The sequence below is a fragment of the Bactrocera oleae genome, chromosome 6 (assembly GCF_042242935.1).
Source record: "Bactrocera oleae isolate idBacOlea1 chromosome 6, idBacOlea1, whole genome shotgun sequence".
Taxonomy (NCBI): domain Eukaryota; kingdom Metazoa; phylum Arthropoda; class Insecta; order Diptera; family Tephritidae; genus Bactrocera; species Bactrocera oleae.
In genome coordinates this window covers 52,481,010-52,498,255 of record NC_091540.1, presented here as the reverse complement: position 1 = coordinate 52,498,255, position 17,246 = coordinate 52,481,010, and the positions used below count along the sequence as shown (strand labels likewise).

The 17,246-nt window shown below is 28.5% G+C and overlaps 1 protein-coding gene across 20 annotated transcripts in view; it reads left to right on the top strand.

Moving 5' to 3' along the window:
- Nucleotides 1–14,473, top strand: part of Pdp1 (PAR-domain protein 1) — a 136,335-nt gene extending 121,862 nt beyond the window's left edge. For 8 of the 20 annotated variants that reach the window (XM_070111447.1, XM_036359083.2, XM_036359078.2 and 5 more), the window contains 4 exons: nt 3,288–3,442; nt 6,523–6,748; nt 7,351–7,607; nt 7,677–14,473. In XM_070111447.1, coding sequence (XP_069967548.1) covers nt 3,288–3,442; nt 6,523–6,748; nt 7,351–7,607; nt 7,677–7,763 — 725 coding nt within the window. In that variant the 3' untranslated portion in view covers nt 7,764–14,473. The remainder of the gene's footprint in view (nt 1–3,287; nt 3,443–6,522; nt 6,749–7,350; nt 7,608–7,676) is intronic. The other 12 variants (XM_036359104.2, XM_036359106.2, XM_036359085.2 and 9 more) reach the window with 3 other exon arrangements.
- Nucleotides 14,474–17,246: the final 2,773 nt, after the last annotated feature.

Genomic DNA, 17,246 nt, shown 5'->3' with positions numbered 1-17,246 from the left:
ATGTAGACGTAGCAGAGAAAAAATGCTGAGCGTCAAAAATAAAATGCGAAGATGAATTTAAGGCAAGAAAGCCAAAGAAAACTCAATAGAAAATGTGTACACCAGGAAAGCGGAAAAAGCTTTCTGTGAGCTTTAAGCCAACAAAAGCCGAAAGCTTTTACTCAACAGTCGATAAGCGTTAGTATAAGATTCGACTGCATATTACTTCAGTAATCACTCAAATGGCAAAGCGTACTAGTGTTATAGGTCACGCATGCTCCGAGCTAAGCGCTCCAACTGAGCGCGCACTCTCGCCTTATGAAAACCCAGAAGAAGCAAAGCGCGCAAAGTAAACAAAACACGCACGCACACACACATACGCAACAGATGGCAGTGATAAAAATCAGGCAATGTATAAACCAGAAAAAATTTCACTTTCATTCTCCATTTTATTTCGTTGTTTTCTTTTGTTGTTGCAGTTGTTGTTATTTGCTGTAATTTTTTCAACACTCCACATGGCAATGTTTCGTCATTTTTCAGCTGAAAGTCAGCCAAAGTCAGATTTTACAATGGCCTATTGTGCCTCATGGCCCCCCATATATACAATACATACATATATATATATCATATGTATATGTTATATATTACACTTTTTCTCATATGCTTATTTGCTGAATTTATCATTTTCGCTTGCATGCTTTCTGGTTTTCCTTGTTTTGGTCAATTGCTTTCTGCCAGTGCATGTGTGCGCATGTTTGTAAATATGTATGTATGCGTGTATGTTTGTATGCATACATGCCATATGCACAGTCATTTGGCTTTTATTACCAACCCACAGCGAGCCCACTCCACTCCACGCCAAACGAAATTTGTATTTATTTTTTGTTATTGCTGTTGCTTTTGTTGTCGTACTTTACGATGTAACTTTTGAATACGGAAATGATTTTATACAGCGCGCTGTTGCCGCCTGACTTTTAGACTCACATGTGAAGTGTCGATTTGCAGCGTCGCTTGTACGTGTCTGGGTGGATATGCGCCGCGCGCATGCTTTGTTATTGGCTGTATGGCTGCGCATGCGCTTTTACACTGTTCGTGGCGCTGTTGTCTCTCAACTGCTGTGTGTGAATTTTCATTTACTTTTTCTTGTTTATTTCTGCATGTTTGCATTTCTTGCATTTTTGCCTTGTAAACGCATCGTTTGTATTTTGTTTTTACCCCTGCGTTTGCCTTATTTTGCTTAGTGCCAATTCGCATTTCTGTTAATGTCTTGATTTTTGCATTAGCGTTAATTTAATGTGGCTATTTGCCATCTTTTATTGAATTATTAACCTACTTCAATCAACGTATTCGATTTATTTTATATCCAGCGGCTAATCAATTATGATGCGTATTTGAAGTGCCATATCGGTCAGTTAGTAAATAAAAATTTATCCGCATTTAATATCCGAATGGATTTAGAAATAAAATTTTTTCACGGGTTTTAAATAAAATTATTTATGTAGTAAAGATGATCTATATTACAATACAAGAAATTTTACACTCAAAGTTGCTAATTTTTTTTATGAAAAGAATTAAAATTTAGGAAATAAAAATAGAAAATTAAATTTTTTTTATAAGCTTGGCATAAAATTTTTTTTATTTTAAAATCAGGTATTTTGGATTTATTTTTTTTTAATTCGGTTTTTGGTTTACAAATTTTAGTTTTAAATTTGTAATCGGTATTATTTATAAAGTTTTTTTTTTTAATTTTCAATCCGTTATTTGAATAAGAGGTTTTAAAATTATTTTTAATACTGATTTTTAGGTTTGCAAATTTAAATAAAAAATTACTTTAAATGTAAGTTCAATTGTTTTTCTAATGCATTATTTGCATACTGCTACGTTGCCACTCTATTGGCAACTCTTATTCATTCAAAAACACTATTTTCAGATATATGTTATTTATATACTACACTAATAAAAGGTGATGCTAGTTATTTCATATAAAGTGGCATCGGTCTTCTTATCTAAGGACCTTCTTTGCAGAGCTCGTGCCCTTAAACTCTAAGAAATCAAATGATATCAAAAAATTCAGGTTTTTCTTTTCTTACATACTTTACCCATTTCAATCACACAATGAGGGACTGAATTTCCAATTTAGAGAACTACGTCTTTCCCACTATAGTCTGGCATACGCACCGGAGTGAACTCAGGTTTTCAACAGTCAAAGAGGATTTAACAGTCTTGGCAGCATTTCTCAAATTTATTGGGAAACTTATCAAAAGATTGGCGATACAAGTCCAGTTTCTTCGAAAACTAATCGATCACATACACATAATGTGGAACTCTCAAAAGGATCCTTTCTTAACTTTCACTCGTAATTGGCACAACGTTCTGATTTTTTTTTTAATTTTTCACATTATACAATTTAAGTGACATAGATATAGAATTCTTTATAGAGTCGTTGAAATGCGTCTGAAAAATGTTTTTAAGCTTCACCACCTAAGATCTCAAGGGAAAAAACACTAAGTCTCATAAGAAATGCTTACAAAATGACTATTGAATTTGGAAATCCAAATTTATGAAGACTTGCGAATAGTTAGATATTTGTATAGAAAGAGTAGGTATACATTTGAAGAGAAGGAGTATGTATAGTTTACATCGTACCCAAAGGACGCGTCACATTTATAAAAAAGTTGATACAAATTTAGAGTAAACTATTTAATTTCAAGTATCTGGGCCGAAAACAGGCAGTATTATAAAAACGTGATTGTCTAAATATAATTGTAATAAATACTAGAAACAAAATATACACAAGAGCTCATACTATTTTTAACACTAGCCAAGTGTTAAATAGATAAACTATCAGAAAAAAATGTTAAGTCAATGTAAGACGTCAAAATCTATTAACTAAAATCAGTCACTTAGTTGTTAAATCTTCAAAAACTTAGAAGTGTCATCAAATCATTAGACAATTGACAACGAGCTGGTAAGACATAGTATCACAGACAGTTAATACAACCTAAAATAAATAACGTTATACACCGTTAAGCACTACTTGTGCCGAGCTGTTTAAGAGGATATTATACTAATAAGCAAACACTTAAGTGCAAAGCACCAGTTATACGTAGACATCATCAGACTGATTAAGTGCACGTTTTTACAATTTATTTATATATATTGTAAATACAATAATATTTAAGGTGTGAAATTGCACACTTTCCAATTCATATTACCACATAAAATACTTGATTAATTTGTATTGAATAAAATTTGTAGCATGCTATATACTTGTAATTAACACTGGCAACTATTTTTTTGCATTGCAGGCAAATCCTCATCGAATAGCAAAGAAGTTATCTGCGGCGATGACAAATACAAAGAAGAGGGTGATCTCTGGAATGTGGAGGCACAAACCGCATTCCTCGGACCGAATTTGTGGGACAAAGCTCTGCCGTACGATGCCGATCTTAAGGTAACACAAGTTAGTATCATTTCTGCTGCGTAGTGAAGCGTGCTTTACATTTACATACACATACGTATCTACATAAATGAATGTCTCATTTCAAATGCTTATTTTCGTACAACACACAAATGTCACAACAAAAAGTTTTATTTAAACAAAAATCTTAAAAAATTATTGAAAAATATTTTTAAAAATATTTTGAAAAAGTTTAGAAAACAATTTGGAAAAAATTTTAAAATTGTTTAATAAACAAAAAAATTTTTTCAAATTTTGAAAGTTAATTAGAAACTTTTTGTAAACATTAAACCAAAAAAACTTCACAATAATTTGAAAATTTTTTAAGAAAATATAAAAAATATCAAACAATTTTGTTTAAATATTAAAATTGTTTAAAAAAATGTTGTTAAATTATTTTTAAAACAAACTTGTAAAAAATTAAAAAAAAAAAATTTTAAAAAGTTTTGAAAAATTATGTTAGAACATTTAATTAAATATCGAAAAAACTTAAAAAAATTTAAAATAGTTTTAAAAAGTTTTGAAAATATATTTTAAATCGTCTTATCGAAGATCTTTTTAAAAAAATTTAAAAACAATGTTGAAAATATTTTTAAAAAATTTAAAAAAATTGATTAGAGGCGGTCAGTTAACGAGCAGCGGCTTGATACTGCCTTGACAGTACTTGCCAATCTTACATACACACACACACAAGAAACTACACAACGTACCTTTTCATAATTCATGAGCTTTCAAGCTTTCGTAGTGCAAATCGCTTTCTATATAAATTGAAATTTACATGAAGTAAATAAAATAATTCAACGAAGAATGCAAAAAAGTAGAACAAATACGCATACAGCATACCCACTTACAATACATACACACACATAATGCAACGTGAGTGTTATTTGTGCGTGAAAAATGCCGGTATATGTATGTATGTGCGTGTGTAGTATATTAAAATTGTATATGTTTATTTGTGCGATTTAATTGCATTCAATTTTTAGCTTGTTTAATGCAGTGCTAGAAATTTAATACTTAATTATTATCTCAGAGATTACTTGATTTTAAAAATGGAAAACACGTGCAAGTTAAATGTGAGACACTACTGACGCCAAATAGTTGTTGTGGGATTGAATTTTTTTTTGTTATATTATGATAGTAGTTCGGCGATTACGCTGATAATAGCGGATTTACATGTCATTTATAAGTGCTAGGACTTTGATTCGTATAGTTATGGAAAATTCTTAACCCAGAACTTGAATTACTCATAGCTGTACAGGCAGCTCTTCGAATCTTATACCTACCGAGTTTCAATAAATAGCGACTGTCACGTGTGACTATCGCTCAACGAACGAATAAGATCAACCTCATCTATTCAACGTGAAAAATTATCTGGTTGTATTTTTAAAACAAAGCCCCTCTGAAGCAGCTACTTTTTGAATTCTCTAAACGGGAAATGCAAAAGCTCAGTAATAAATAATAATGTTTTGAGTGAAAGCTCTATGATTTCTCCAAAAAAAATAATGTGCCTACTTAAGCTAAAACTCAATCTAGATACTTTTACTTTGTAACTATTTTAGGTTTCAAATTACACCTTTTGAGCTTTAATATTCCACACAGCCAAAAGTTTTGGGTATTTAGAAAAAATGGAGCTCATTTGAAAGCACCAATTTGTGCGCTTAACTCTAGAACTCGTAATTAAGCTCGACATATATACTATAGCAAAACATTTTCATTCCTATATGAGAAATATTTATCATACGTCTTACAGTCACCGAAATAAACCTTTGCCTATTTTATATCCATATTAACACTGCTTTTTCGAACTCTTTAACCCCTTTTAAGTCCAGCGATTATATGGCGAGCACTTCCGTTATTTAAATAAATTCGAAACTCTCAGCAAGATAACTTTTATTAGATTCATCAAAAGCCTACTCAATAATTTTAAATACGGTGCAGATAGTTAATAATACAATTGAAGAGCGTTGCCAGCTGCTTAAAAAGTTTAAGTAAAAGAATTATATTAAAAATAAATTTTCAAATATTGGTATCGAGCAAGATACAATAGATCTTAAACTTATTTTGCAAATATATTTTGTCGGAGTTGCCACCTGTTTAAAATTTTATGTAAGACAATTATAATAAAAAGAACAGCAGAGAGTTCTAAAATTGTTGTTAAAAATATATCAGCAGGGCTGCCACCTATTTTAAAATTTTATTTAAATGAATTAAAAAGAGTTATGTGTAACAAACTGAAGGTTTCATTCGACAAGGCTTATAAAGTAGAACTTAAAGCAACCACTTAGCCTTAGTTTGATAAATTTGTTTTTTTTTTAAATTTTTGCATAATTATACCCTAAACAGGATATATTAAGTTTGCCACGATGTTTGTAACACCCAAAAGAAAACATCAGAGACCCTATAAAGTATATATAACAGCTCAGCATTAGGATCTAAGTCGATTTAGACATGTCCGTCTGTATATGTACGAACTAGTCTCTCAGTTTTTGAGATATCGCACTGAAATTTTTAACCCGTCTTTTTCTCACCAAGAAGCTCCCCATTTTTCGGAACTGACCATAGCATATTGCTGCGATACAAACTGAACGAACGGAAGAAAATACTTGTAGGGAAAACTTTTTCATTTAATTGATATCTTTAAGAAATTGGGCATGGATTATTGCCTAAGGCAATGATGCAATCTTTGAAGAGATTGTTTAGATCGAGTCACTATAGCATATAGCTGCCTTGTAAGGGATCTTTTGTATTTGTGCAGGGTATTATAGTTTCGGTGTAACCGAATTTAACGTGTTTTCTTGTTTTTTTTTAACAACTTACATTTTTAGAAACAAATTATATGTGTGTTCTTTTGTTAACGCAGAAAATGTGTGTTATACGAAAATTAATGAATCCAAACTATTTTGAATAATTTCGAAAAATTTGTTGCTGGTTTTATTTTATTATATTTTATATAAAATATAAAAGAAAGTTCATTTCCAATAAAAACTAATAATAATTTGCTTTTGTTTATTTCTCGCTTGCAACAAATGTGACTACATACATATATACATATATATAAATAAATGTTCCACAACAAACAGTATGCAGATTTGGATGAATTCTTGTCGGAGAACAATATACCTGATGGCTTGCCCGGTACCCATTTGGGACACTCAAGTGGTTTGGGGCATCGATCAGATTCGCTGGGCCATGCAGCTGGTCTGGGGCTGGGTCTCGGCCATATAACGACGAAGCGTGAACGTTCCCCATCGCCATCGGATTGTATAAGTCCGGAAACATTGAATCCACCATCGCCGGCTGAGTCAAGTGAGTAACGAAATGCAACGTAGTTTTGAAAAAATTTCTTCTTATTTTTTATGATTGATTACCCTCTCCTTTGTTGCTAGCGTTGATGTTTTACTATAGCTTGACATTTTTTAAGTAATCCCACCTTGAAATCATTTTCAATGTTGTACCTAATTGTGTAAATAAATAGACAACTTTTTGTAAAATAATAATAAGTTTTGAATATATTTTATGGGTTTCAAGTAAAAGACAAAGAAAACGTTAGAGAAAAGTAGAGAAAAGTGACAACTAATCTCTAATTATACATATTGTATTCAATCGCGGGATAAGTTATAGGAAGACGGTTAAGAAACAAAAAATACACCTTCATTCGTATAAAGTAATTCGTAACTTTATTAATACCTCAAATTTCAATCGTGAAACTAAATATTGTGTCATACAGTATCCTCATTGAATATCAGACCTACTGTTGAAAGTATGTTCTAAACAAAATCGTAGTGGTCCAGTTGTAACCAATATATTGTCTACCGCCACCCTAAATTCTGCTTGCAATAATTTCGTTTTGTCATTTCTCTTAACTTAGTTTACAACGAACAGTTTGTAAAGCATTGTTAATCTTGAAGTATTTGACATTTCAGGTTTCTCCTTTGCATCGTCGGGGCGGGATTTCGATCCGCGCACCAGAGCATTCTCCGATGAAGAGCTTAAACCGCAACCGATGATCAAGAAATCACGCAAACAGTTTGTGCCCGACGAACTGAAGGACGATAAATATTGGGCACGTCGCCGGAAGAACAACATTGCCGCCAAGCGATCACGTGACGCACGCCGCCAAAAGGAGAACCAAATAGCGATGCGTGCCAGATATCTGGAAAAAGAAGTGAGTGCTAATCAAATATTTGTTTATAAATTTATAACTGATTCATTGTTGTTGTTTCTTATATTTAAGAATTCGACATTACATCAAGAAGTGGAACAGTTGAAACAGGAAAATATGGACTTGCGTGCGCGTCTCTCAAAATTCCAAGATGTGTAATGTTAAGAAGTACCACCTCTCCCCAAAACAAAAACTTATTTAATATATATATACATAAATGTAAATGTATATATAAATGTGTATATCACCTCCAAAAACCACAACCACCAATCTAAAATGCAACCAAGCAAGGCAACAATATATGTATAATATAAGAAAAATTAAATAACCGTTAACCATAAAGGCGGCAAAGAAACTGGAAATGGTTAAAACATGAACCGATATGCAGCACACACAGCGTATAGCCTCATGCTACACACATACTTTCACACACAAACATATACAAACACACACACGCAATTGCCTATCTGTATCAGCGGTACATTAACATAAATATAAATAATATATATGTATGTATATATAAATAGTATACAAAAACAAAAACATACAGCTTGTAATTGAGGAGCATAGAAATGATAACGGTACATAGAAATTATGTTAAAGTGGTTTTTAATTAAATTTATAGTTTGTGCGAAAAATGAACACACAAAGAATAAGAAAAATTCAACACTAAAATAGAAAGAATGTAACAGAAAGCAGGCAACAACAACTAACTCCCACAAACTGCAACAAAAGATGTGTGCAAAGAACAAAGAATAAAAGTAAAAAGCAAAAGAAGCAGAAAAATCAGAAACATTTACAAAATTAAATATAAAAATACAAAATTCAGCTCCTACCATAATTTTAAAGAAGAAAGAAAGAAAAAATAAGAGAAAAAACCGAAATACAAAAACCAAAATCGTCTAAAGTCTGGCTAAAATTAAACTAACTTATTATTGAAATAAAGCGAAGAGAAGAGCAAATGTGAGGAGGCTAGTTGTGGAGGTCGCGCCAGAGTTACTTGCAAAGCGTGGGATATTTGTAGGAATGCAACCATAAAAAACAGCAACAAAAACAACACTAAATAGTAACGGCGAAACTAAAAATCGGCAAGAAACATGATAAAACATTAAACTTCTTAAATGAAACAACAAAAAAAAACAAGACCACAACAACTATTACAACAAACACAATGAAAATAAACATATGTATGTATGTATATTAGATAAGTAATAATTTATAAACAAAAGCAGACGTATACATGCAATCGGCGCATACAATAAAACAACTACAAAGATATATGGTACATAGATGTATGTGCTGCATATTAACAATTACAACAACAAACAAACATTATTTTAAAATTATTATTAAAATTAAAGCAAAAGGAAATCAAGAAAGTCAGACAAAAAACAAACTGCTTACAAATATTTAGACTAAATTAATATAAATAATTAGAAAATAGTTGCATAAAGTTATAAATATAAATAAAAGTTTATAAATAAATAAAACAAAAACAAAACATTAAGAAGCACTATGTGAAATTTAGAAATAATTTTAAAAATAATGGTCAAAGTTAGAAAAAAAATGCATTGCTTATATACACAAAATTTCACATACGCATATAAACACCCATACATATATACATACAGCCAGCTGAGCAGAAATGCTCTTTTCTTACGCAAAACGCTGCAAATGTACAGACAGTTGCGAAATGTCGCCAGCAATGTGAACTAGAAAGGTGCGCATCATGTTGCAGCAACATATCTGTTGTATGGAGTGGAAAGTAATTTTCTAATATTGTTGCGAAAATAAGTTTAAATATAAGCCAAAAGCTTAGCAACATACATATATGCCATTTGTAATGTTGCAGCAACATCAATATGACAATAAACGTTGCCGCAACATACGTTGTGAACACCAAAATGCAGCGTAAATATCGTACGTGATTTTCTTATGTTGGGTGGAAATTTCATAAAGATGTTCTTGCAACATTTTTACTGTGCGTTGTAGCAAACTTTCAGTGGCGCGAATATGCATGCAACTATCATAACGGCAAACAACAGGTAGTGGCAAGTATTGCTACAACACGTTTTTCTGTAGAGAAATTTAATTTTCTATTGTTCATTGCTATGTTTATGTAACATTGCTAAACAACATATGCTGCGAATAAAAATTTTGCGGCAACATATGCAGTCTTGCGTCCAAATTATCTTCAGACGTTTTTCTATCGTTGTTCATTGCTAAACTTTCTTAACATGTTTCAGCAACATATGTTGCGGTTAAAAATATTGCAGCAACATATGTAATTCTTCCCAAATCATGCTTCCTTACTAAAAGTATCCATCTAAACTAGCTGGTATTATATATATCACAGGCCAGAACAAAAATTTTAATATAACAGTTCAGCAAAAGCTAAAAATCTAGTATTTTGCAAATAACGGCTTTTACTTCTATAAACACACCAAATTGTCAAAAATTCATTTGTGATTTAAATCAATATCGCCATGTAAACGAGCCTTTATTCTTCGTTTACTACCGTTCAATATGTTGTTGCTCACGAATTGCGTTCGCTCTGACTTCGACATTGTTGCTGGCAACATTTCTGTGTCTCTAACAAACTGCAATCCCTGCTGGAAATACACACATTTAGGGGACTCACTATAATTACCACTGCGAGGCAAGGAAATTAAAAAGCGCAATAATACTGACTTAAAAGGCTTCAACAAAAAATAAAATTAAAATATAAAAATAAATTTAAAACTGAAATTAAGTAAAGCAGCAAAATTATCATTAGTGACTTAAAAGGTAGAAAATAAAACGAAAAAAGCTGAATGACATAAAGCAACCTAAAACAATACGGAAATTGTGTACCTAAGTTTATAATTAAAAGTACACAAATAAGAGAACATTAACTTGCATTGCTTATATTAAAATAGCAAAAAAAAAAATTTGGCTATCAGCAAACACATGAGTTGTTTTAAATAATTTCGTTCATTAAATTTATAAATATACAAACATACTTGTCTATGCTAAATTCTGCTAGATTTCAAAATTGCATAAAAGCTTTGTGGCAAGGTATCGAATTCGCAGACAAACAACCTTTTGAAATAAAATTATTACCAGTACAGTGCTGTGACATGTCAAAATATATAATAGATTTAATAATTCTCTGACTACATTTATAGACTTCAAACATTTTAAAAAATATGAACATGTGAAAAAGTGAACTGAAAGTTCAAAAAAAATAGAAATACTAACAAAATGTGAAAATTTTATTCAAAACTCGAAAATCAGAAATTCTCCTTCTAAATGTGTACAAAAAAGTTGAAAAACAACTTTCCGAAGTTCGTTAACAAAAAAGTTACATTTGACTTTTACATCTGTCACTCGATTTAAACTAATTGAGACTGACTCTTCACAGACTTGACTTGTTTTAAGCTGAAAGTTGCGCAAAAACAAAAAATCATATAAAATTGTAGCGACTAATGAGAGATCTACCCAGATTTTGCTATAGTGTTCATTAGTACCGTGTCCAGTTTCAGAATTTGTTGTCACGAAAGTTGCTTGTGTGCATTATGTAGTTCTAAATATAACTAATTAGACACTCAGAAAATGAATTCCACCGTCAAACGGTGAAAAATTTACAAACTTTTCAATAAAAATGCTAGCTTGTGTTTGAAATATTTTTTTTCAATAAAATATATATATATTTTTTTAAATTAAAATCGCTTTTCCTCCCTCCACCTTATCAATTAGTGCTTCCGTTAAAAGTTTTATTGCCAATTATCCCTTTACAATTATCGTATAGTTAAAGTTGACTTATAGTGTGTAGTAACCGTTATGTTAAAATATTACATATGAAATGTGTGTAATATGTTGAAATTAGATTGAAATGTATTTTTTGTGAGTGTATGAACATAAAAGCATATAAATAAATTTTAATTGTTTTTTATAAAGTTATATATTTATATGCGGTAGTAAAACTCTTCTTTAGTAGACATTTTTTTTTTATGTTTGTTACAACTGGTTAACAATTGTTTATAATAAATAATTTAGTAGTTTGACACATAACTTGTTAATACTAAACTCAAGAATACAATAGTTTATAATTATAATGAGTTGATTGCAGATGCTGTAAAATACAATAAATGAATATATAGGGTGTTTAGTAGTTCATCTTTCCTTAAAGCAACAATAAAGCATAATTCACAGTTTGTACCTTTGAAGCGCCTTTAAAGAATAATAATGCAAAATGCAGATAATATTTGTACACTTTTTTTCTATAAAATCATTGCGGACTATTTTAAGTTCTTATTTTTAGAATACAACTTAAAGTTAGCAAGTTGAGCTTTTTGATATTTGTTTTATAAAATTTGTAAAAATTATAAATAAAAAATTTTGGTAGAAATGATTTATGCAATAAAAGTTTTACATATCTATTTTACTAAAATTAGGCAACTCTGTAAATTTTTAAAAAACAAAATATCAGATTTAAATTATTTTCTACAAAATTTATAATATTTTCAATATTGTGATATTATACCACAGGGTGTGTTTTTGTTTAAGCCCTATCCAAAGCTTTTCGAATAAAAAAACTTACGACGACATTCAGTCAAGTGGTTACGCAATTTTTTGGTACATTTTACGATTTTTTTAGAAATTTCAAAATTTTTTTCCTGTTACAAAAATTGTTGTTATTTTAATTTCAAAAAAGTCTACAAAATGTTTTCAGCGCTGTTAAGCACATTTTTCAGACATTTTACAATTTACCGATTTTATTCCAAACAAAATAATGTTCAAGTAATGTCAATTAAAAATATAATACACACCCTGTATATACACAATTCACACCATGTATTTAGCTGATACTAACAGTTAAATATTAATTTTTATAAATCACAATTTTACGGCCTCAAAATTATAATTTTTATGTTGAAATGGAAATAATTAAAAAAAATAATTAAAATAATTTATAATCAATAAAATTTAAAAAAAGTGATAAAAATTAATGCATAAAAAATAAAAATTATTAAACTAAAATAACTAATATAAAATTAAATGAATATTATAGAATTACTTTATATAAAAAAATGTAAAAGAAATAGATAAGTTATAAAAACAACCAAATAAACTAAAATAAGAGAAAAGAAAAGAAAATAAAATAAACTAACTTAAATTAAAATGCAATAAAATAAAATAAAAAAATGAAGAAAAATTGAAAACAAAATAAAATAAGAAAAAATAAATAAAATTAAACTAACTTAAAAAACTTAAATCAAATAAGTAAATAAAATAAAATTAAAAATTAAATAATAAATAAAAATTAAATTAAATTAAAGAATAAAATTAATCAAATAAAAAACAGTAAGATAAAAAAATAATAATTAAAAAATTTAAATTCAATAAGTAATATTAAATAAATAGAATTAAAATTAGAAAAATAAAATAAACTTAACTTAAATTAAAATCATAAATCAAATGAGTAAAATAGAAATCAATAAAATGAAAATTTATAAAGAAATAATTTATTAAAAAAATATTATAAAAATAAAAAAAACTAAATAAATTCAAATAAAATTTATTAAAAAATTTAATGCAAAATAATGTATAAACTGGAAAATCAAGTAAAAATATAATAATAGATAAATAAAACGCTCGTAAACTCAGAACAAAAATTTAAAGTTTTTTAACAAACACAAAACATATATTCATATATATTTCCAAATTATTTAATTTCATAAAAAACTATTATTGCGCGTTTTAAATTTTATAATATTTTTTTAGCTTTGTGAGACAAAACTTTAACAGACATTTAATCTGACTCAAAATCTGTTGTATATAACAATAACTTTCCATAGACCTACGTTCATATATGGATATATGCAAAATTTTTTGGGTATATTCATATAAATAGTTCAGCGTCTGAACATTTTCAATTCACATAACATGTCAACACAAAACTCTAAAAAAAACTCAACAACACACTTTTTCCCAGTTCAACTAACGTCGACTCTCAAAAATACTTTAAAACTTACCTCTCAAAATGTGGTATAAAATAATTGTGCATTATGATTACGTGAGTGACGTTGATTTCAAAATGCAAATATTTCAAAGCTGTTTTTTAGCTAACCATTAGTAGTGTAGTTAATTTTACTTTACATATTTTTTTGTAATAAAATACTGATTTCATTATTTGTAAATACGATTTACAAAACATATTAATGTTTAACATATTTTTTAATATTATTAAAGCAAACATTTGTTGGTGTAGTAAATATATGAATTTTAGTTGTATAGTATGCCTACCTACCTTACTATTTTTACTACATACATACATACATACATATTATTACAATAAATATAAATAATTTTATTTTAGTCCCATTTCACAGTAAAAAAAAAATATATAAAAAAATACAACAAAATTTTACGCTAAATTTAAATATATATAAGTTTGTTTGCTTAAGTTTTAAATGAATTCGGATATTCTTGATAAACTAAAAGTTATTTTCCTTGTTTTATTTTATATTTGTGCGCATGCGAAACAATATTTTAAATATAACCAAAAAAAAACATAAAACTTATAATGAGTAATGCAGCAAATTAAAACATGTTATACATTTTTTTTTAGTTTATAAGTTAATTACTGTAAAAATATTCGATTATTTATTTTATAGAAAATTTGTAAAATAGTGTTTTATTAATATTATTATTTACAAAGGTTTGCATTGTACTAAAAACAAAAAATTACACAAAAAAAAATATAATAATTATATGTATATACAAACAGGTTAGAACAGTTAACGCTTTCTGTTGCCCACAAAATGTAAGAAAAAGATGAAATACATTTGAAAGAAATAAAAGCACTTTTCATTGAGTATAAACTACATATATTTTGTTGTTATTATTTTTAGTTACTTAAAAGTTAGAATTTTACTTTTAGTAGCCGCGAATTAATATTGAAATATAATTCTTTAACTTTTAAACTAAATTTTACTTTTAGTAAAACCGGTTCTACTACAAAATACGTAAATCTTATTAACCCACCCAATTCGAGCCAAAAAAAATTAAGTAATTAAAATTCTCTATAAAAATTAGACTAAAAAAATTTCAAAAAGTATACATACACTACATTAATGATCTCAAAAATATATATACAAATAAATAAGGAAAGAAAGGTTGACTTAAATAAGTGAGTAATTAAAAAATTTAAATAAAAAATAAAACATGAAATATAAATAAAATAAAGCGCAACTAAAATTTACAAAGAAAAAAATTATTATTAAAAATTAAAAAAAAAAATAAATTTTAAATATGTACAATACTAAAGACCTATTACTAAGCAATGTTTAAAAAACAGCCGACTAGTTTCTGCAACCCAAAGTATCCTCACTACACCGCTAATAGACCACCTAGTAAACTAACTTTCTACACACACACACACACACACACACATTCACCTAAAAAATAAGCCATATTTAATGAAAAATAAGCACCTACCGCCGCCTATTGACGTCTGAGCTTACTCGCGTAAATATATTGGCTTGTTAATTTTAAGAGTGAAAATAATAAGAACTAATAGTTAAATAAATTAGTAAGATAAAAATTTAAATTAAAAGATTTCACTAGCGAAAACTTCAATTGCCGAAAAAATACTAAAAGGGTTCATGCTTAATATTTTTTAATATCCACCTCTATTTTTTATTTACAAATATCATTTACCATAAATACAGATTGCCAAGAGTTTTTTGTATAACATATAACATAATAGAAATCTGAACGACATAGGAAACGGTTTCTTAATAGGACTTTTTCCAAAATGTATCTTGAACTTGCCGAATACATTTCAAAATAAATTCTGAATAATGAGCTGCTTATTAACGCTTTAATTTACTATTATACTAAGTAATATTTATAAATTATTTTTTACACTGCCCTTAAATATTGCCTTACACATACACAGTAACTGTTCCACAAGTTCATTTAATGCGTTATCACCTGATTGTGGTGTGAAATTAGAAAAATATCAAGTTTTTCACATTTCGATAGGTTATACCTTTGAAAATAACATACTACAATATTAAATAGTTTTGGAATTAGAGGCTTTTAAAGTGTTGTCACTCAGTTTATTTTTAAAGGCGTGTGTCTTAAAACTACATTTCTCAAATTTGCTTGAGTGATTATTCGGAGATGAATGATCCGATCATCCATACAATGATTTATTAACTTTTTGATCTGAACAGAAGCCGAATTTGGGCAGGCCAAAAACGACAAATATTTTGGGTAACTACGACTAAAGTCATTATCATTAGTTATTAGAAGAGTTTTTAGGTTTCATTTACGGAGAACGCTGCAGCAGTGGAGAACTATTTTTCTATGTAATTCTTCACGTTCTTACAGTTTTCCTCGTATTGAAGCATGTCAGTTACAATGTTGTCCGAATTTAGGACTTTCCTAGTTAATGTAGACACTGCCTTAAATATCCATAACCGGATAACATCTGTGTAGTATAATAATCCAACTCGCCATGTTCCTTGTAGGACCTTTCCTTCATATTTTTTATAAGCATAGCCGTCCATCTACTTGTTCAAGTTTGCCATCGTTCCTTCTTTATTTTCTCTCTTGGGATGATAACATTTGTTTATTTTTACTTCAACGTCCTTCATTATTTTTTTTAGTTTTAAGATTTACCAATATTAATATATTGTATTAATCACAATTACTTTTTTCCGGTCTTCAGCTATTAACATATTCGGTCTTCTATTTCAGAAGTTGAAAATCTACATTAATTTACCAGCCCGTTATATGATTACAATACTTAACAAAAAATTTTTTTTACTGAAATTTTTTGCGTTAAAATTTAAATATCATATTTGAAGGTCGCTAAAAATTATATTAATACTTCTTACAATTTGCTGGTTCAAAATTCAGTAACATCGCTTTCATAGAAAAAAATCTGTCTCTTCATGGTATTGTATAAATAAATTCACTAAATTTGATAAAAATGTAATTATCGTTAACTTTAAAGAGCTGTCTCTAGATCAGAATGATCGCACAGATTAAATGATTGTGGAACCCTGGCTCGTGTAACTTAACACACAAATTAAAACCTTTTCCATTTTTGCACAAATTCTTTACTAACAAAACAAGTACTGACCTTGACCGATATTAGGCTAAGCCTAAAAGTATGCAATATATTTTTAAAATTGGTCAAACAAACATACAGCACATAGGGTACCTCATAGTTTTCATTATATAGTACTTCTTTATTAGTTGGTTGTTGCTTTACTCTTTTTAAAATTTTTGCATGACTAAAAAAGGTAACAGCATGGCTCTTTATAGATTTATAAGTTATATTTTAATATTGCAGTTCTGTTGTATTGATATATATAAGTTTAAAACTACGAATACCGCTCTGGATATTCCTATTGAAAATTTTTATCAAAATTTATTATTAATTAACTCCATTAATAATATTTTCGTCGAATTTTTCGCAGTTATGTGGACAATGGTTTTTTAAGTTCCCAACAACAACACAGTATTAGCAAATTAGTAGTTACTAAAAATTAGTTATAGTCAATGAAGAAAACAACGAGTGAAAACAAAAGTATATAATGCAGAATTTACTTACATAGATTTTATTTGATTAGACAAAAAATT